General features: G+C 41.0%; 2 protein-coding genes across 2 annotated transcripts; one reads left to right on the forward strand and one right to left on the reverse strand.

Moving 5' to 3' along the window:
- Positions 1–841: 841 nt before the first annotated feature.
- Positions 842–4635, forward strand: LOC306856756 (uncharacterized protein). The gene is made up of 5 exons (XM_079396192.1): positions 842–1097; positions 1451–1580; positions 1896–2043; positions 2154–2186; positions 2944–4635. Exons 1-5 carry the CDS (start codon positions 1037–1039, stop codon positions 2950–2952), a joined length of 381 nt encoding a protein of 126 aa, XP_079252318.1. The 5' UTR covers positions 842–1036; the 3' UTR covers positions 2953–4635.
- A 2482-nt stretch (positions 4636–7117) lies between these two features.
- On the reverse strand, positions 7118–21979 carry LOC306856513 (excitatory amino acid transporter 1-like; the record flags this gene model as incomplete). Its single annotated transcript, XM_079395853.1, has 9 exons — positions 7118–7316; positions 10919–11053; positions 11182–11376; positions 12747–12980; positions 18726–19039; positions 20286–20328; positions 20415–20622; positions 21518–21655; positions 21763–21979. 9 exons carry the CDS (start codon positions 21977–21979, stop codon positions 7118–7120), a joined length of 1683 nt encoding a protein of 560 aa, XP_079251979.1.
- Positions 21980–22333: the final 354 nt, after the last annotated feature.

Below are 22333 nucleotides of genomic sequence, written 5' to 3' on the forward strand. Positions count from 1 at the left end.
CCCCCCCTGGACTTGGACTTTGGCTCCCCCAAAGTCCACGGTATAGTTCGAACACTGCTCAGTCCTCTATTTTTTTCCACTAGGAGTACTCAAGTAAATGACAAAGAAAAAACATGTAAAAGTTGTGAGCATATGTCGACAGCCTGTGAACCGGTTCTTCGTTCACAAAATGATCAGAGGTTTCTTTGAGCGGCAGCTGGCATGTTTTCTTCAATGTGATACCTTAATTACCAACGAGAAATGCAGGCAAGACGACTGGCCCATGGATGCAAGTGAGGTCATGGACTGGGTATGTTTTCGCAGCTGAATTCTTGCATGCCTTACACACCCACCTTGGACACGCAGATGGCATATTTTCAATCTAATGATCCCAGGTATGCCAAAACCATAAAGTCCCAACACAGTTTCTCCACATGACTCAAGAACTCGACATGAGGATAGGCTCTAAATGTCTGCACATGAGTATCCATATTGATTCCTGATGTTTTGTTCGATCAAATGTTTTCTCACACTCCTCCCTGCAAGTCAGACCTCAGGACTGTTTTTCATCCTGCTCCAACATTTTTGACTGCAATAAATCATAAGTTTGCAAAAAGTTGGGCATTTCAATGTAAGGTGTTTCCTTCCCTTCAGCATTCGACGTCAGACCCATATATCATTGTGGACTGCTGTTTTTAATCTCGTTTCTTCAAATATCGGAAGAATTCAGTTTGGATTTCTTAATTATTGAGAGCTTCGCAGTTGTAAATTCTCAAACAAACAGGGACGATGGGCTCGAAATTGCAGCGATTATGCTACGCGTCACACCAGCGCTCGCAGAGCTCAACGTGTTAATTGAAGAGAGTTGTGCTTTTCTCAACAGTGAGGGGAGATGCTACGACTGAAAACAGCACACGAGGGGGGGAGTGAGGGAGATTGTGGGTGTGTTAGCGCGTGAGAGAAAAAATAGGGGAAGGGAGGGAGAGAGGAGAGAAATAAAAACAGCACAAGAGGACAGCAGGCAGAACGGAGGAAAAAATCCCTCTGAGGTTCCACCATGTTCCTGCAGACTGTCTCCATCCTCTTCCTCTCGGCCGTCCTCTTCGGCTGCCTGGAAGGTAAGGTGAAACTCTCCCTTGCATCTCATTGTGATGTTGGAACGGGGCGGTTGGGACCAGATCTTGGTGGGAGGGAAAGAGGCATAATGCTATGATAGCCAGACCGGTTCAGGAGCTTCGGATGCTGGAGTTTTCACGCATGTCTGAAGATATGAGGTGTGTTAAAGCATGATGGGAGGCACAGGAAGCTCCAAAAAGGAAAAAAAGGAGTCCAAATTTGATTACGACACACGATTTCCTCTGCAAACTGTTGAGCAAGCCAGTTGATGCACACAGTTTACCAGGTTTACCAAGTTCCAGGTGTGATTCTGTGTTGAATTCTGCTGCTGGTTTGTGATTTCTGTCTATGCCAGGGAAGGGTGTGCAAATGCAGCGAGATGTTCAGTGCTGCATGCAGTACTCTCACGGCAAAGTCCGGACCAAAGACGTCCTGAGGTATGAGAGGCAGACGGAGGGGCCGGATTGCAGCATAAGAGCCATCATGCAAGTATTCCAGGCATCCTGGAGCAATCACAGACATGGAAAATATGCCCTATTAAAGCTCACAGGCATTGCCGTCTAAGCAGGTCAGATTTTTATTACTGAGCGGTAATTGTCAGGCAAGTAGAGCAAAAGAATGCACTCAGGCTGGGTGGACAATGCCCAAACTGTTTCTTCACCGAAGCCAATTTGGCCTGTGCTGACTTGAAGCGTAGCAGATTAAGAGATTTGGGATTTGCAGTATGTAAAGAGAGAGGTTTTGGAGGGAGCTCTCGAGATCTTGGCGCTCATGTTCTTGCCTTTTTTCAATCATGACAGATTGTACACCAAAAAGGCGGTGAAGTGCGCTGATCCAAGGGACAGGAAGGTGAAGAGGTTACTACGGAAACTGAACCAGAGGCTGGGAGCCAAAGCCCGCAGGACCATGTGGCTACATCCACGTATGAATCTGCCCGTCATGTCGGAGGTAAGATCTACGTGGATTTAAGGAAGTAACGGCACCATCAGTGTCCAAATAAAACTCTCTATGGTCCAGAAACAGAGTGTCTTGAAGTCTCATTTTCTCTTTATTGACAGGTCGCTGTTGTTAACTCCCAAAAGATGAACAAGGTAAACAAGAATGAGCAGGATGCCATTTCAGTGCAACAGTTCTTGAAGTAAAAATCCCATTCTTTTTTCCTTCGATAAACTGATTACTAGCAATAATGTATCAACCTGACAGACCTACCGTAAGCTCAGAGGTTAAGGAATATTATATGTTTCTGTATACAGGCACAATCAATATGATTGTAACTTAATATGAAAAAAGTGTCTAATTTGGTAAGTTCCCAGTGAGACATCCACCAATCAGTGAAGTCGCTGTTACCATGGAAACAGACATTTCAACCGTCCAATCCCATGACGAGTTGTAAATAAGAATGCATGGATTTATAAATTATTCTGGTTTGTATTCTGATATGTAATGACCAATATAAAATTCAAGACTACTCAAGCCAATATAGTTCCAATATCATCCGATAGGCCTACTATTAAAATAAAAAATGTCTAATATCAGTCGTATTGTGTGTCCCTAGCTCTGAAAGGCTTAATCGAGTTTACCTACATTTTCAATCAACTTAGATTTCTATATATTTCATATGCTGTATTTTGCAATACACCTCAAATATATGGTGTTCCATATGCGATTAATAATTAAGAACTTATAGTCAATAGTTTTATATTGTCTATTAACTGTCCATTTTTTTCCCTTTTCTGCTTTGAACCAAATGTTATAATCTAGTCTATTTGGTTTATGTTATACTTCCGTGTCTTTGTCATCTTTGTGAATAGCCTACTGAAATAATCACATTGTTTTCTTTCCTTTTAGACCAAGTGAATTTTGAAGGAAGACATTGCGATTCATGAAACTCCAGCCTTCTCGTGTGTCACTGTTTTCTTATATGTTCTTATAAGAAAATACATGTAGACTCATAGCATTCACTACCAAACAGTATGTTATCCAGATATATTGTGATATTTAGATGTCCTCTCAAATGACTGTTAATCTATATGCCAAAGTATTCTTCTCTGAGACTTGTTAAAGGTTGTTTATAATCTCTGCAGCTATGTATAGTCTCTATAACTTATACAAGCTCTTCTATAGAGTCCAGTAAGCTGGTATGACTGTTCCCAATCAATTTATAGTGCAATTACAGATTATCTTGTGTATGTTAAAACACAACTAATTTTTATATATAAAAATAAATGAAAATAGTGAGTATGATTTTGTTTTTTATTAAACAAAAATCCCCCCTTAATGTGCTTAGCCCAAGGTTATTGTAGTACTAAACCGCGTGGGTAAAAGTAGGCCGCGTTTAGAAGCAGAGCTAGCTCAATTTTTTACCCGGGTTATGAAAGCCTGCTCTGAAGAAGGGTTAAAAGTGCTTTTGCGTTTTCAAACATACAATGTGAAACGACATGTTATGTGACTGTTAGAATGGCTAGAATCCTTAGCAACTTTGGACAGCAATACTAAATTATGAGCAGTGTGATATCCCTTTTCATTTCATGCAAGTGGCAGACACTTTTATCAAAAGCGACGGCATTCAAGATACTCATTATTATCAGTTCTTGCTTTCAAACCCATGACCTTGGCATTAATAGCACTAAGTTTCTGTGACATATTTCCAATTTCCATTTTCAAAAGACTGATGAATGATACATCCATCAATCCACAGACACATGCATTCAGGTAAAACATTCCTGAATCCATTACACACCACTAGAGGATGCTGTTTTGTTGATATGCTTCTATTCGGTGACAGTGTGATGTGGTTTGTTTTCAATAAGAGAACACTGTGAACTGAGTAATTTTATTCCTGAGCCATTTATTCATCTTAACACCTTCCAGAATTCCAAATACCAAATAATTCAAGTCAAATGTATGCCCACACTAGACCATTAATAACTCAAAAGGGCAAACTCAAAATTAATAAGTGGGTAGTTGACGTATCAATGTGTCCTATGGTAAGACAACAAAAAATAAATTTTTTTTGTGAAAAAAAAAAAAAGTATTTGAATGTTGTTTTTTTCTACATTTTTGCTGTCACACCATAGGACACAGTCCAATTTTTATTGGTCAACTACCCAAGTACAGTACAGTATAAAATGGTATCATATAAATACTTATATAAGTAATATTAAACAACATTACACCATTTTCACATAGTTAGTTTGCATTTAAAAGCAATCTCTACTAAAACTATATACTGTGGATCCAAACTTAAGAGAGAGGATTGTGAAGTGAATCCGTTTTGCTAATACTGATATGGAGACTGTGGTAGATTTGAGTATTTCACACAGACACATGTTTAATACGGGCAGCACAATATGAGGATATTTATAAAGCTGGCAAACAGAACTCAAAAAAGACTTCAAACAACCAGCAAAGCACAACACAAACTGGCTGGAGAACCAGAACACACTATAATAATCAGTCATATTCCACCACAAAACAAAAATCTTATTCCTCATAAACCCCTCTTCACAAAAACTTTACATCCTGCTGATGTGTGCTATCAAAATCCAAACAAATAATGTTAATAAAAGCCATTCTTAAAAGGACAGTTCACCCAAAAATGACAATCCTGTCATCATTTACCAAACAGTTGACGGTAGCCATTGACTTCCATAGTATTTTTTCCATAGCATGGAAGTCAATGGCTAGCGCTGACTTCTGGTTACAAACATTCTTCAAATTATCTTCCTTAAGGCCCCAATATACTTCAAACTAAATTTAAGAACGAACTGATATTCGAACAAAATCAGGCCGTTTTGAGTTCGTTTCGGCAGTTCGAAACGGTTAACACACGTTTACATTAATCTACACCCCGCCTCCAGCAGTGCTGGGGTGTTGGAATGTTCGAAAACAGTATACTGCCGCTCAGCCTTTTCGAAGTTCGTTTGAAGTATATTGGGGCCTTTAGTGTTCAACAGAAGACAGAAACTCAAGCTTGGAATAAGTTGAGGGTGAGTTAATGATGATAGAATTTTCATTTTTGGATGAACTGTCCCTTTAAGGGAGGAATACTTATGTACTTCACAGTCCATCATGAAAGAGCAAGGCAAAAGCTAAATTCATCAAAGAAACATTACATAATATAAATAATTGATTACAGTATCATTAAATATCATATAAACATCTGCAAAATGAACATCATTGTTAACCTAGATAACAAAACCACAATAAGAACATCAAAGTAACTCAAAAATATTCCCTTTGTCTCTAAATGTATCATCTATGAGTTTGGCATTGTGTGTATGAGGTAATACAGCATTTAGTAATAATGCAGGCTTAGTGACATCAACTCAATAATATTCACTATTTATACTTTAAACAATTTATAAAGACCTTGATGTTTTTAACCGTCTCAAATCAGCATTATAAAACTAACTGGGTGCTTCTGTGCCTTGGATGTGATTTGTTTCAAAGTAAATAAAAATACTTATGGATAAAACCACAAATTCATCCCGATCTCACAGCAAATAGATATTTTACAAGGTGGCTATTACATACTAATTTGTATGAGCTTGAAAAAGCGTACTTATTTTATGAATGACCACCTCTAACCCCGCTCCTATAGCGTTGACAAGTCTTACAGTCGCACTTATATTCTCAACGCCTGTCTTCATTCCAACATTTTAGTGAGCATGTTCTAATTTTCAGAAAAATGTTTTATATAACAGTGCTTTAAGTGTGAACCTGAGAAAAGATAATGCCAACCCCTCAGAGGATGCCAACGCTCAGACAACATACAGAATTACCAAATTTTGCCATAAGTTAAATATATTAAGGTTCTGCAATATATAAATATATTGTGGAAACCTAATTTCCTGTAGAGCTGCTTTGCAACGATTTGTATCGTAAAAAGCGCTATACAAAAAGTGAAGCTAAAACATTTTGATCGCCATCTGCTGGCTGCAGTATACAGGGTAGGTCATAAACCACGCCCTCTCCATGTAAACAAATGGGATGTAAGCCAAACTTAAAAATCAAATTACACTTGAAATTAATTTTTCCCAGAGATGGTTTCCATAATTTTAGGTAGTTCGTATCATGCTGATATAGACCAATTTGAAGTAGATGTCACAGTTATGTCACCTGCAGCTGCGCGTGCATTGTGGTGGCAGAAAATTACTCGTAACAAGTGGAGGGAAATGGGTAAAATCCATGGAATAAGAGAAAACAAATATTTATTGTTGTTGTGCCTTTGGATGTCAGAATCGGAATGCAAATCATTTTTTGATTTCATCGTTGTCAAAAGATTAAATAAACTAATGTTTAATTGGACAGACTTTGGATAAAACCCAGTGTAATAAATAATATTCACATATGCAGTTCATAGGGGACATATTGTATTAGCCCTACAGTTACAGCATGAAATACTATTTAAACCTATAACATTTTACATAACATACCTATTTTATCTCACAATTCTGACTTTTTTTCTCGCAAATGTAGATTTATATCTTTAGAACTGGATTTAACTCATCAATAGTTTGCAAATTCTGAGGAAAAAAAGCCAGAACTGTGGGATGTAAACTAATGACTTCTTATCAGAATTGTGAGCTATAATCTCGGAATTGTGAGAATAAAGTCAGAATTTTGAAATATAGATTCAAATATACCTTTTTTTTTATCTTTTATTCCATGGCTTCCATAGACCGCTACTTGAAAACTCATTTTCTAGCACCAGATAGTCTCCGCCCACAAAAACCATCATCATTGTTTGCAAACACCGATTTGGTCTATATGTTCAAGTGTTTGTTTTTCTAAAATGGTTGGTTTTAGTTAGTTATTTGATGCTATAAAAATGGGGTGTGGTGTCATGATTGAGGGCTTGTGATTGGGTCTGTGGGAGCTTGGGTGGGATTTTGATACCGCGGCTCCACCCCATGATCACTAACTGGCACGGGCTCCAACTGAATCACTACTGCACACACTTGGGACCCAAATCTTGTTTTACAGTCCGTTGGTGTGAACTATAATGATTTGAGGATAATTACATGGTGGTTTCACTGTTGCGATGTTTGAGAGAGTCGTTCTCCTGACAGATCAGCTGGTATGGCTTTTCATTCTCCTCGATCACAGAGTTGCTGATTTCCACATCCTGGTTCTGGAGTTCCTGTCGTGACAGATGCTCAACGATCCCAGCGCCGAATGAATCTCCCAACACATTGGTGGTGGTCCTGAGTCGATCCCTGAACAACCACACAAAAACATTTACATTAAATCCGTTTTCTTCAGGTGTGAGTGGTGTTTGACCATGAAAAGCTCACCACCGCAATGCTGGAGTGTTGCAGCTGGTTGCCAATGTGTTGCTAGGGTGATATAAGTTATTGTCAGGGAGTTGTGGGTGGTTGCCAATATGTTGCTAAGGTGTTTAGAGTGGTTTTTAGCATGTTGCTAGGGTATTGTGGGAGGTTGAAAGGGTGTTACTATGCAGACACTAATGTGTTCTGATTGGTTGAGGTGTTATGAGTGGTTTCTAGCTTGTTATTATGCAGTTTCTAGGGTATTACTTTGTAAGTGCTAAAGATGTTCAGAGTGCTATGCAGTTGCTAGGGTGTTGTGGGTGGTTGCCAAGGTGTTGGCAGGCAGTTGCTAGGATGTTCTATTTGCAGATGTTAAGGTGTGCTGGGTGATTGAGCATGTTGCTATGAAGTTTCTAGGGTGTTTCCAAGGTGTTGCTAGGGTGTTGCTATGCAGATGCTAATGTTTCTAAATGGTTTCTCTCATGTTGCTAGGGTGTTAGAATGGTTGCCAAGGTGTTACTATGAAGGTGCTATGGTGTACTGAGTGGTTGAGGCAAGGAATTTTGTACAATGATGTTATGCAATTGCTAGGGTAATGTGGGTGGTTTCCTGGGTGTTGCTATGTAGTTGCTGTTGTGTTGTGTGTCATTACCAAGAAATTCTCTAGGAGGCTTCTAAGGTGGTTGCCATGGTTTTGCTGGTGTGTTATGGGTGGTTGCCGAGGTGGTTCCCAGGTGGTTCTTAGGGTGGTTGCTAAGGTGTTGCTATTCAGTTGATAATGTGTTGTGGGTGGTTGTCAAGGTGTTGCTAAGATATTGTTTTTCCAAGTGTTAAGGTGTGCTGGGTAGTTTATCTATGTTGCTATGTAGTTTCTAGGGTGTTATAGGTGGTTTCCAAGGTGTTGCTAGGTTGTTGCTATGCAGATGCTAAGGTGCTATGGATGGTTTTATCATCTTGCTAGGGTGTTTTGAGTGGTTTTCAATGTTTTACTATACAGGTGCTATGATGTAAAAGTGGTTTTTAACATGTTATGCAGTTGCTAGGGTGATGTGGGTGGTTTCCAAGGCATTCCCTAGGTGGCTTCTTGGGTGGTTGCCAAGGTGTTGCTATGCAGTTGCTGGATTGTTGTGGGTGGTTGCAAAGGTGTTGCTTTGAAGTTGCTTTTGTGTTGGGCTAGGGTTAGGTTAGGATTAGGGTCATTGCCAAAGTGGTCCCCAGGTGGTTTCTAGGGTGGTTGCCAAGGTGTTGCTAAGAAGTTTCTGGTGTGTTGTGTGTTGTTGCCAAGGATTCATTCCCTAGGTGGTTCCTAGGGTGGTTGCTAAGGTGTTGCTATGCAGTTGCTGGTGTGTTATGGCTTATGGTGGTGAATGGTCCAAGGCATTCCATAGGTGGTTTCTAGGGTGATTATTTAGTATAACATTTAGTAATGCTATATTGTGTTGGATATATGCCCTACACCAAATCCACCCCTTAACCTAACTGATTGTGTTAACACATTCAAAACTGATATAAAAATGCATTTGTTGATGCGACCGTGCTATTTGAACTTCCTTATATGCAGATTTGAACTGTTTTGTCGAACCGTAGTTACACGGGATTCGGTCCTCCTCGCCTCTCAAGTACCTCTCCGTACTCCGTGAGCTACCAAACAAACCTACCATCTATGAAAACGCATAGATATGAAGCTGGATATATGCGATGCTAACGTTCAAAAGCATAATTTTTCAAATCTCCCAGCATATTAATATTATTTTGAAGTCATAGCATGATATTCTTCAAGTAAAAATTATGCTTTTTTAATCAAAACTCTGTAAATTTGTGTGAAAAGGAATAAAAGGTGTCGGAGCTTTACTATCTCTAGTGTTCATTTCTTTTGGAAACGGCAGTGATATGTACTTATTGGTACGTATTTCGCATCTTGCTAAAAAGTGCACCCAGGTACATAAATGCCATGAGACCAGGTAGATTACATGGCATGTTTCAGCAGCATTAGCAGGACTGGTTATGTGACCAAATTTAATACTTAAAAGTGTATTTAGAGTTTGTTTAAAGAAGTCCTATTGTGCTTTTACACTGTTTCAGCTTTAGTTACTGTTTAAGATCTGCAAGGCAATACAAAGCTCAAAGTCCATTCTAAAAGGAGATATTCTCTTTAATAGAAAACACTTTTCTAAACTACAACAAAAGGCTTGTTCGAACTACAGCGCACTTCTCATTTAAATAATTCTCATCACGAAATATGCAAAAAAGGGGGCAAGGCCTTGTTGAGCTGCACTACTGAATTCGGAGAAGAAGAGTTGCTTTAGTAGTGTGTTGTTGCCATGAACTGGGTTCATACTGTTATGCCAAAACTGACACCATCTTTAATATTCACTGTTGAGCAGAAGAAACTCAAAATTATGGTTAGGGGCATGACATTTCCAGAACATGCTGTAAGCGGCCAGCTAACCAATAACAGCACATTTCCTATTTCGGAAGGAGGGGTTTCATCAAAACAAGAACTAAACAGGGAAGAGACTGGGAAGAGAGGCACTGCAATATTGTCAAATATCTGAAAAATACTATGCTTTTAGATCAAGCAAATACCTATTCTAGTATCAAGACTTTGCAAAAGGGCATAATAAGACCCCTTTAAAGGTTTATTTCACCAATATACAGTATGAAACTTCTGTCGTTAATTACTCGCCTTCATGACGTTTCAAACCCGTAAGACCTTCGTTCATCTGGAACACAAATTAAGATATTTTTGATGAAATCCAAGAGCTTTCTAAAGATAATAGGCTTTCTTAAAGGTAGTAAAGACATCATTAAAATAGTCCACATGACATCAGTGGTTTCTTCGTAATTTAATGAAGCTACGCAAATACATTTTGTGCACAAAGAAAACAAAAATAACAACTTTATTCAGCAATTTCTTCTCTTCCATGTCAGTCTTCGCCAGCAGCATCACATGTATGCGTCATGCTACTCTCGTGAACACGCGGCGAAGACTGACCCGGAAGAGAAGGAATTGCTGAATATTTTAGTTTTCTTTGCACACAAGAAGTATTCTCATAGCTTCATAACATTATGGTTGAACCACTGATGTTGCATCGACAATTTTAATTACTACAAATTTAATTGCGACCTTGAACGTGTCAGTTGCATTGCTTTCTATGGAGGGGCAGAAAGCTCTCGAATTTCAACGAAAATATCTTAATTTGTGTTCCGAAGATGAACGAAGGTCTTACAGGTTTGGAACGACATGAGGGTGAGTAATTAATGACAGAATTTTCATTTTTGGGTGAACTAACCCTTTAAACAAGCATCAGTAATAGTAATGCTTACATTAGCAAACATCATTAATAATCTGTTAAGTAAAGGAACTTTCTGCATATAAGTCACTGAAGAGAAACGTTTAACATATTCAATTCAGTGTTTAGCAATATGAAAGCCGAATATGTCAACACTCCTTCAGATTAGCAGTCTGCATTATGTATCAATAACCTTTGAGAGAGTGCTCTCTACTGGAGCCGCATGCTTCAGCGTGACATTTGAGAGAGACTCACAAGAACCAGTCCACCGCGATGATCAGTGTAATGTCCTCTGTGGGCAGTCCCACCGATGTCAATACTATCACCATGGTAACCAGCCCAGCCTGAGGGATGCCTGCTGCTCCGATGCTAGCAGCGGTCGCCGTAATGCTGCAGGAAACATAAGGGCTTTTTAATTTGGAGATTGATGGGAAATAGCCCACAGGAGATATTGTTCGCAATAAGGAGATGAGAAGAGATAAAGACTCCTTCAGAACTTGTGCTGGCCAAAAACTAACCTGATGGTGAGGATCTGCCCAAAGTTGAGGTCCATGTCATTGACCTGGGCAATAAAAATGGCCGCCACTGCCTCGTACAGAGCAGTGCCATCCATATTGATTGTGGCTCCAACTGGCAGCACAAAACGTGTCACTCGTTTGTCCACATGGTTGTTTTCTTCAAGACAACGGAAAGTGATGGGCAGGGTGGCAGAGCTGAGGAAGACAAGAAGATCAAGTGAAATTTATTCAGGAGAATTGATTTACTAAGATGTAATCATAGTGCTTATGGGCACATCAAAAAATTGTTGGATACTTTACATATTTAGGATGGCTAAGTGTAAATAGCTAAATGCTGCAACCTCATGGATTATTGATGAGAATCTATTAATTTCATTGTGTCTTCTTAAATGTCTCCTAAACGACAAGCAAACTATACAGCTGCAAATGGGGGAAATGAATAATGATATTCAGTACTTGTTATTCAGATCACATGACAAATATTTTGTTTAATTTTTACCTTTGAGGTCATTTATACGCTAGTGAAATGTTATTTTAGTATCACTGAGATACTATTATAGTTTTTAGTAACATTTTGAATTATATAGTGTTTTATTTTATATTTTTATGATTCTATATTATTCTATATTATTATTATGATTCTAATTAGTTTTTGTTGTTCTAAATGTGTCTACACTGCCCTCCAAAAGTTTGAAATCACCCCAACCTTCCTAAACCTTCCGACAAGACAATGACCCCAAGCACACCTCCAAGCTGTGCAAATCCTATTTGGAGAGGAAACAGTCCCCAATCACCCGACCTCAACCCAATTGAGCTACTATGGGAGGAACTGGACCGTGATGTCCGTAAGAAGTGTCCAGCCAGTGTGAATCATCTTTGGGCAATCCTTCAGGAGGCTTGGAGTAATATACAGTATCAAGTCAATGTTTGAATAAACTGACGGCTCGGATGCCCAGATTATGCAGAGCTGTAATAGCTGCTAATGGTGGATATTTTGATGAATCGAAAAAAAAAAAAAAATCTATGTATAAACTGTTTATGTAATAAAATATGTTTTCATAGTTTGTGTTGTCCCTTATCAGTGCAAAATTATCACAAATTAAAAAGGATTCATGCCAATATTGTCCAAAACCCCACTTTCCAAACTTTTGGAGGGCAGTGTATATAGCTTTTTATTGTTATATCAGTTTCAGTTTTAGTTATTTTAGCACATCAAGATCAACTAAATGAAAATAAGAAATTTTGCCTCAGAAACAAGCTGAAATAAAATAAGCTTACGTTTTTTTATATTTTATTTATTTCAGTTAACCTTTATTTTTACAGGGTGCCCTTTCATATGTGCTGTACTATTTACTGTTTCAATAGGAAATATATATTGACACTACATTCATAAAACCATTCCATGGGGTCTTTAATGTGTATCAGCTAGAAACACCTGCTACTGGACCAACTGATCTGCTCAGCTAGCTGTGAGAACAACAACAGACGATTTGCTCTGTATTGTTGCTGTAATATGTGTAAAGTATACCGAGTTCCCTACATGGAGGTCTACAATGCGTTTATACCTGGATGAGGTGCCTAGAGCTGTGATCAGAGCTTGCAGCAGCCCAGCGATGAAGGTGAAAGGGTTCTTCTTGGTCACCACAAAGAAGAGCAGCGGCAGAACGAACAGGCCGTGGATGAGGAGTCCGACAATGACAGAAACCGTGTACATCCCTAACTGTCCGCCCACCTGAGCAAGATCTTTCATCTCAACGATCTTCCCTGCGATCAGGAAGAGGATTCCCACCGGAGCATACCTGCTCAGAAGAGACATTTTACAGCAATTACTTCATAAATAGTACATTTTAATCAATTCCAATTTAACAAATAATAATTTAACAACACACTTGCATAAATAGAGCCTTTGATTTTTTTTTTTATTAACTTTAGATTTTATTGCATGATATTTGTAATATGTAATGTCTGCAATTTGTATTTTAATATTAAACATAAGTCCTCATAATTAATGAATTTGTATATTATAATAATCCAAAACTTTCTCATGGTTCCTAAATAAATTTGCCATAATATTTAGAAAATAATATTTAGAAATATACTTTAGAAATAAGTTAGTGCTGTCAAACGATTAATCGCATCCAAAATACGTTTTTGTTTACATAATATATGTATGTGTAATCTGTATATTTATTATGTATAAATAAATACACACACATGCATGTATATATTTTAGAAAAATATATTTATATATTAAATATTTATTTTAGTGCTGTCAAATGATTAATCACGATTCATCGCATCCAAAATAAAAGTTTTTGTTTACATAATATACGTGTGTATTGTGTATATTTATTATGTATATATAAATAGACAGACATGCATGTATATATTTAAGAAAAATATGTTACATTTATATATTAAATATATTTATGATATAAATTATGTAAATATAAATATATACATGTAAATACATGTAAATATTTTCAAAATATATACTGTATGTGTGTGTATTTATACATACATAATAAATATACACAATACACACGTATATTATGTAAACAAAAACTTTTATTTTGGATGCGATTAATCGCTTGACAGCACTAATTTATAGTATAAATTATATGAATATAAATATAGACGTAAACACATGTAAATATTTTCAAAATACTGTATGAGTGTGTATTTATATAGTGTGATGAGCGTCCCGAGTTGTCATCAGCGTTGCCCTGGAAACATACACGGAGCACCTGCACACGCTCATCACAGGAGGATCGGCTACAGCTGCCATTAATCACCGCTGCCAGATAAGCCGCGTGAGCTCCAACGACAGGGAGACACTTCACTACACTAAAGATGCAAAACCTAAAACCGCTTTCTCGACCCCTAGTGGCCACTGGTACTACCGAACCCTTCCCTTCGGGCTACACGTGGCACCTGCCACGTTCCAGCGATTGATGGACATCTTGCTGCAGCCACACCAATCCTATGCGGCCGCCTACCTGGATGACGTGGTGATCCACTCCGAGCATTGGGAAGGACCACCTAGACCGTCTGCGGAGGGTGCTGATGGAGCTACGGAGGACTGGACTCACCGCCAACCCTCGCAAGTGTCACCTGGCTCTCTCCGAGGCGAAGTACCTGGGCTTCCAGGTGGGTCGTGGCCTCATCAAGCCCCAGGAGAAAAATGTAGAGGCAGTACGCTCCCTGAGGCCCAGCACGAAGTCCCAGGTACGAGCTTTTTTAGGGTAGGCGGGGTATTATCGCTGCTTCATCCCTAATTTTTCCTCTTTAGCCGCCCCTCTGACAGACCTGACCAGGAAGGGGCAGCCAAGAAGAACTATGCTGCCGTGGAGAAGGAAGCTCTGGCCATCAAATGGGCAGTCCTGGAGCTCCGCTACTACCTCCTGGGCCGTAAGTTCACCCTGGTGACAGACCACGCACCCCTCCGGTGGATAGCACGGGCCAAAGACACAAACGCCAGGGTGACACAGTGGTTCCTCGCGCTCCAGGACTTCCATTTCCTTGTCCGTCATCAGGCAGGAGCTATCAATGCCAACGCCGACGGTCTCTGGTCAGCTAGACAACTCTTGGGGGGTGAGGGGAGCGTCCCGAGTTCTCATCAGCGTTGCCCTGGAAACATACACGGAGCACCTGCACACGCTCATCACAGGCTGATCGGCCACAGCTGCCATTAATCACCCTCCGGCCAGATAAGCCGTGTGAGCTCCAACGACAGGGAGACACTTCTCCATGAAGCAGAGAACTAACCTTTTCTCTCGATTCCGTTCCAGAGAGCAGTGTGTGACCGCGCAGCCGCCACGAGCAGCGCACGGACCCACCGCACCTGGACCCTTTCACCGGAGCACTGCCTTTTTCCCACTGTTAAGCCTTTTGTTTAATAAATCCACCCTCCGGAGCATTCATTTGAGCTCTCCTTGTTGCGTGATCCTTCCATCCCGTTACAATATACATAATAAATATACACAGAACACACTCATATATTATTCAAACAAAAAATTTATTTTGTATGCAATTAATCGCGATTATTCGTTTGACAGCACTAATAAATACTATATAATAATATTAATATATATAATATAAATAATTATGACTTAGCACCTGTCACGTTCCCTCTCGGGATACAAGGAGGTGCGGAGACGTGGAAGTTCCAATAATCCCTTTTATTGAACACACAGTGAGACGAGGAGCTTGGGGAGCGACGAACATCACTGACGATAGACCGGACACAGGGGCTAGGAAACACAGGGCTTATAAACACAGGGAAATAAGGAACAGGTGTGGACTAATCAAACACAGGGCTAGGGACTAATTAAACTAATGAAGACAAACGAGGACAGGAACAGGAAGGCCAAATATGGGCACGGGAGGAGGGGAAGCACAAGACAAGGACTGACATTACGCCCCCCTCCGGAAGGCGTGTCCTCACGCCTAACACCATCCAATGGGGAGGGGGGGTGGGCGCTCTGGAGGCCTCCAGGGCGGTGCCCGTTCCAGGGACCATGGCTGGTCAGGGGACTCGGGAGGCCAAGGCGGGTCAGGAGACTCGGGAAGCCACGGCGGGTCAGGGGACTCGGGAAGCCACGGCGGGTCAGGGTACTCGGGAGGCCACGGCGGGTCAGGGGACTCGGGAGGCCACGGCGGGTCAGGGGACTCGGGAGGCCACGGCGGGTCAGGGGACTCGGGAGGCCAGGGCGGGTTAGGGGACTCGGGAGGCCAGGGCGGATCTGGAGACTCGGGAAGCCACGGCCTATTTTTTTCGGGCCCGAGGGGTTCTGTGGCCTTGGCCCTTGGCCCGGCCACACAGGCTGTGACCCTCTTACCCCCCCCCCAAAATTTTCTTGGGGAAGCTCCCCCCTGGGAGCCACAGAGGAGCGGGCTCTGTCGGGCGCTCTTGCAGCGCGGACTCTGTCGGGCGCTCTTGCAGCGCGGACTCTGTCGGGCGCTCTTGCAGCGCGGGGCTGGACGGAACCAGCGGGAACTCAGGAGGGCTGGACGGAACCAGCGGGAACTCAGGAGGGCACATGCGTGGAGCCGGCACTTGGGGGCGCTCAGGAAGTGCGGACACTTGGGGGCGCTCTTGCAGCACGGGGCTGGACGGAACCAGCGGGAACTCAGGAGGGCTGGACGGAACCAGCGGGAACTCAGGAGGGCTGGACGGAACCAGCGGGAACTCAGGAGGGCTGGACGGAACCAGCGGGAACTCAGGAGGGCACATGCGTGGAGCCGGCACTTGGGGGCGCTCAGGAAGCGCGGACACTTGGGGGCGCTCTTGCAGAGCGGGGCCGGACGGAACCAGCGGGAACTCAGGAGGGCTGGACGGAACCAGCGGGAACTCAGGAGGGCACATGCGTGGAGCCGGCACTTGGGGGCGCTCAGGAAGCGCGGACACTTGGGGGCGCTCTTGCAGCGCGGGGCTGGACGGAACCAGCGGGAACTCAGGAGGGCTGGACGGAACCAGCGGGAACTCAGGAGGGCACGTGCGTGGAGCCGGCACTTGGGGGCGCTCAGGAAGCGCGGACACTTGGGGGCGCTCTTGCAGCGCGGGGCTGGACGGAACCAGCGGGAACTCAGGAGGGCTGGACGGAACCAGCGGGAACTCAGGAGGGCTGGACGGAACCAGCGGGAACTCAGGTGGGCACGTGCGTGGAGCCGGCACGGGAGGGCACGTGCGTGGAGCCGGCACCGGAGGGCACGTGCGTGGAGCCGGCACCGGAGGGCACGTGCGTGGAGCCGGCACCGGAGGGCACGTGCGTGGAGCCGGCACGGGAGGGCGCTCTGGAAGCGCGAGTTCGCGGGGGCGCTCTGGAAGCGCGAGCGGCGGCGGGCTCGGGAGAGCCGCTGACGAGGACGGGCGGACACTGGCTCGGGTCCGGAAATCTCCCATGGGGCGGTGGTGACAGGCCCCGAGCCGGAAGAGCTGGAGGATGACGGCGTCGTGCAGCTCCGCCTTCCTGGCCAGCCCGCAGAACTCCTCCGTGTACTCCACGAAGGGGAGGTCCCGCAAAACGAGGGCGCCGAGGCGGGCGGTGAACTCCATCGCCGTGGAGGGAGCGGGGAAAAAGGGGCAAACAAAAAACTTTCAAAAACGGAAAAAAAAGGCGGGGGTGGAAAAGCGCCGCTTACTTCTGTTTGGTCCGGTCTTCTGTCACGTTCCCTCTCGGGATACAAGGAGGTGCGGAGACGTGGAAGTTCCAATAATCCCTTTTATTGAACACACAGTGAGACGAGGAGCTTGGGGAGAGACGAACATCACTGACGATAGACCGGACAAAGGGGCTAGGAAACACAGGGCTTATAAACACAGGGAAATAAGGAACAGGTGTGGACTAATCAAACACAGGGCTAGGGACTAATTAAACTAATGAAGACAAACGAGGACAGGAACAGGAAGGCCAAATATGGGCACGGGAGGAGGGGAAACACAAGACAAGGACTGACAGCACCTTAGTATTTTAAGAACATTTGTCATAATAAAGATAAAAATATAGTAGGCTATATTATAATAATGAGAACCTTTCTTATAAAAATTTAACTAGCTATGAAACTATATTTAATATGTCATACCATTTAGGGAAACAAATCACATAGTTTCATTATAATGGGAAAATTTCATAATAATGAGTTAGTATGTATAAGTATAAATTGTATAAACTTGTATAAATCTCATAATTATCAGTTAAGATGTCAAAATGTTAAGAAAACAATTATGACGTAATAAGAAACATAATTTCCACTTATTGTATGTATATACTTAGTATATTAACACTACTAAGACACAGTTTCTTATCATTATGAGCTGTTAAGTCATTATTAGTAATTATAAGTAATGTTCTCATTATTACAAGATACTGAGTCAGAATTATGAGATGCATTATTTTATTCTAAATATCATGGCATATTAATGTGTAATTATGAGAAAGTGTCTAATTAATGTGACATACTAATCCATTATTATAAAATAGTTTCTTATTATGCTTTCAACACAACTAAGAGTATCCAAGAAAAAAAGAAAAAATCATAAAAAACTTGTATTCATGTTTCATGTAAAAAAAAACTATAATTTTAAGAAACGTTCTTTAGACCTTGAATATATTAGAGTGTACACATCTTAATCATTATTATGCATCAAGTTAAAAAAGTATTTTTAACATTTTGGTGAGTCACACCACATTAATTTGATGTGGCGAACAAGTTTTTCAAATAATAATAAGTAGTAAAACAGTTATGTTTAAACATTTTCAAATTCTTTTACTTGACTTATTTTATCATTATAATATTGTACAGTATCTCATTGGCATTTTAAATTTTTGTTCCCCCAAAAAATTCTAAATAAACTGTACTACAGAAATTAAAAGCATGATTACTTAAGAGGTGTATTACAGTCAGTTGCTTTTTTTAATGTATCTTTTTAAATAAATTAATAGACAGGACAAAAAGCAAGCGTCACGTCATTCTCTTCTAAATGACTGCCTTACTGTTAATGATTCAGCAAGGTTATCAGAACATCATAATCACACACTAACCAGATAATGATGGCCACCAAGCGCATTATGGCTTCATTCAGGCAGTCAAAGAAGTCCCGGAGAGCCTGGCCCTGCTGTTTCATGTTTCCAATCACTAATCCAAAGCACATGGAGAAGACCACCAACCCCAAGGCGTTCACCCCATTTGAGGAACCAGAGACAGGCACCACCTCTTCCACCGTCTCCTGGATGGTCTGCAGGACCGTGCTGAAGTTGGACGCTTGGCTGAGTTCTGTAGAGTTGAAGCTGTCTGTTGCATTGACCACGATGGTGACATTTTTGGTCAACACGGTTTTCTTGTATAGTGTTTTGTACTGCAAGAAAAATGGGAGATTAGCATGCATGATATTGGAAAAAATAATGTTTTTATTGATTTTCTGCAATATATATTGCGATATGAAAAGTATTGCATTGCTCATTACTAATTACTTTCTAAATCCCATATCACCCTCGACCAGTTGAATAATATAAGGATAAACTGCAGTTTTAAAAGTGGGGTATGTAGTTTTTCAAAAACGCTTTAGAAAACGAGTCGGGGCCGAGTACCAAAACAAACTTGTAGCCAATCAGCAGTAAGGGGCGTGTCTACTTATGATGCGGGGGAGAGAGCGATCAGTGCACATGAGCCGAGCGACGACAGAAAAATAGAGATGGCGGATAAAAAATAAAAGAGAAAAACGTTTGCAGAACAAAAGAAGGCTTACACCGTGTCTACACCGGACGTGACAGTTGACGTGTTGCACCAGCTAAAGTCTGTCTACTCTGGACACGACAAAGCGACTGTTGAAAATCATTTTAAATTTGTGTCAATAAATAGAACGTGGCAGCAGTTTACAGTGTAGGCAGCTTCACTGATTATAATGAGTTCTATAGTATTTTGTCGCGCCACACCACTCGTGTCCGGTGTAGACACGGTGTTCCGATAAGCAGGACCCGTGTAAATATCAGATCAGCTTTTCAGCGCTGGAGAGAACTGAAGGAGCGGGAAGGCATGCGATCGGATGCCGAGGTTGCTTTGTTTTTTCCCGATAGGTGAGTAACATTGGTTTTGCTTTGTTTCACAGAACTAATCGTTGCCTGGGTTGCGTAACATTACGTATGTGTGGGGCAGAGCTATCAAAATAAGGGCGAGACCATTTTGGGGTAGGAGCGTGTTTGTTTTGGTGATTTCAAATATCAACATTGGCTACCAGAAATCACTTACCCCACCTTTAATTCTTTCAAATATATAATATAAAATTGCATTAATTACTCTTGAACTGTATTTAAAGGAAGAAGGTTTCATTAAAAGCATACATTTTAACATTAGATTATACATTTTGATGTTAAATAGAATTGTTCTATTGGTCTACACAGTATTACATCAGAGTAACGGTAATTAAATTAAGAATAATCCCTTTCTTTTTGAAGGGAAAGCTACTTAAATCACAGTATTTAATGCATTAGTAATGCATCACACTCAACACCGATTGTGATATCAGTTTTATATCAAACAGCCCTAGTACCAAATGAGAAGTGACACATTATCTTCAGAGATGCATTCGGAGAGGATTCCCAAACCTGTTTAAAGCAGGCCTCAACTAAATTTGGTGGAAACATGTTTCTGTAAGAAGAATGAGAAAAATTAGATCCCATAACATCTAAAAAAATAAACAATCACCGCATCAGTCCAACTAAACTTTTTCCCACCTTATCAGGTCCAGAAAAGCGTCAGCGGCCTTCACCGGCTCAATGCTGCCACTAGAGGCCAATGGACTGTCCCTGCTGCCTTTACCCGGCCTGATAATAATCACCATTACAATACCGATGAAAACCGCTATAAATGTGGTCACCATGTAGTAGACGATGGCCCGGATTCCCATCTTCCCAGAGGCCTTGCTGTCTAAAGAGGAGATTCCTGAAGGCATGCAACAGCAAGAGACAAAAGATCTGTTGTTCAACATTTCTGTGACAATCACACTATAAATCACTATTTTGATTAAATAGTGTATGGTTCAGTAGTTTAACATACTGATAATTGGTCAGTGTTAATTTTTACATATACTGTTTTTTATAGATATTGCATGCATTACCATTCAAAGGTTTGGGAGCAATAAGATTTTTTTAAAAAAAGACTTCTCTTCTGAAATGTATTTTATCAAAAATATAGTAGAACTGTAATATTGCAAAATATTATTACAAATTATAACTGTTTTCTATTTTAATATATTTTAAAATTAATTTATTTAATTTTAAAAACATGATTTTTTAACATTTAAAAAAAACTGAGTTATCTGTTTTTGCAAATACACTCTTCATATATATAAATATATATATATATATATATATATATATATATATATATACATTTTATACATTTATTTAATTTTTACTAACCCCAAAGGTTAACAGAACTGAATTATATAGTAAAATTACACAAAACAAAACCACAGGAAACAGAGACACTGAATGCATAACAATAGTAAAAATATTCTATTGATTGCGAAAGAAGAAATTTTGAAGAATTTGGTAACCATTGCTGGTAGCCATAGCATGGAAAAAAAATACTATGGAATTCAATCACTATACTGTCAACTGTTTGGTTACCAGCATTCTTCAAAATATCTTCTTTCATGTTCAACAGAAGAAAGAAATTGTGTGTGTGGGGGGGGGGGGGGGGGGGGGGTGAGTAAATGATGACAACATTTTCCTTTTTGTGTGTTAGCTCATGATACCTAATGCATTGACTAATATAAAGGAATTTAAAGTGTTAGCGAATGCTCTATAGAGAGTGAAGTGTTTTTCTGGTGTACCTGTGACAAGGCTGGAGACGATGAGCGGTAGAACAAGCATTTGAAGCATCCTCATCAGCAGCTCTCCAGGGAAAGAGAAATACTTCACCTCCCTGATGGACAGGTTATGAGGCCTCAGCGCAAAACCCAACACCACCCCTACATGCAGTCAAAGAGATGATAAACATCCGTGCCACTATCAACAAAGAACAAGCCCAACATTATGTGTTTTTCCTGCTGTTTTGCCTGTTGATTTACCCCTTTACCTAAAGCCACAGCGGCCACTGTAAAGATCACAAAGGTGTTCCTCCGCAGGAACGTCTTGACGCTGTCTCGTGTGATGCCGCACATCTTTTGTCGACTTCCTGACATCTGCTTCTGTAACGCTCGGCACAGACGGTGGAGGCCCTCCTCAGTGCGCGGTGGTTTCTCAGAGTCTTCACTCAGAAACAGACTAGTGCTGTTTGGAGGCTTCTCGTTCATAAACAGCTCTAATACATGGTCCAAGAGGGTTTCGTGGGAAACTGTGGCCGAGAAGTCAGAAAGAACGATATCAAGGCTAAAATTCATTCTTTTGGCTGAAAGTTCACCATCTGTCAAAGTGTATCAGCTAAAACCGAGATGTGACATTCACACATTGTGTATTCTACGCTACATCACGATGTGATTCAATGGCAAAATACGAATCGGTTATTGCAGGGTATGAAAAGTGAAAATTCTTTGGTTTTTTTGGGAACAAAAGAAGAAATTTTGAAGAATATAAGCCGCTCTTTTCCATAAAACAAAAGCATAGACTGTATAGATGTTAAATGCTTTTAAATCTAGCGCATCACAAAC

Source organism: Barbus barbus, assembly GCF_936440315.1.
Source record: "Barbus barbus genome assembly, chromosome: 37".
In the NCBI taxonomy this organism is placed as follows: Eukaryota; Metazoa; Chordata; class Actinopteri; order Cypriniformes; family Cyprinidae; genus Barbus; species Barbus barbus.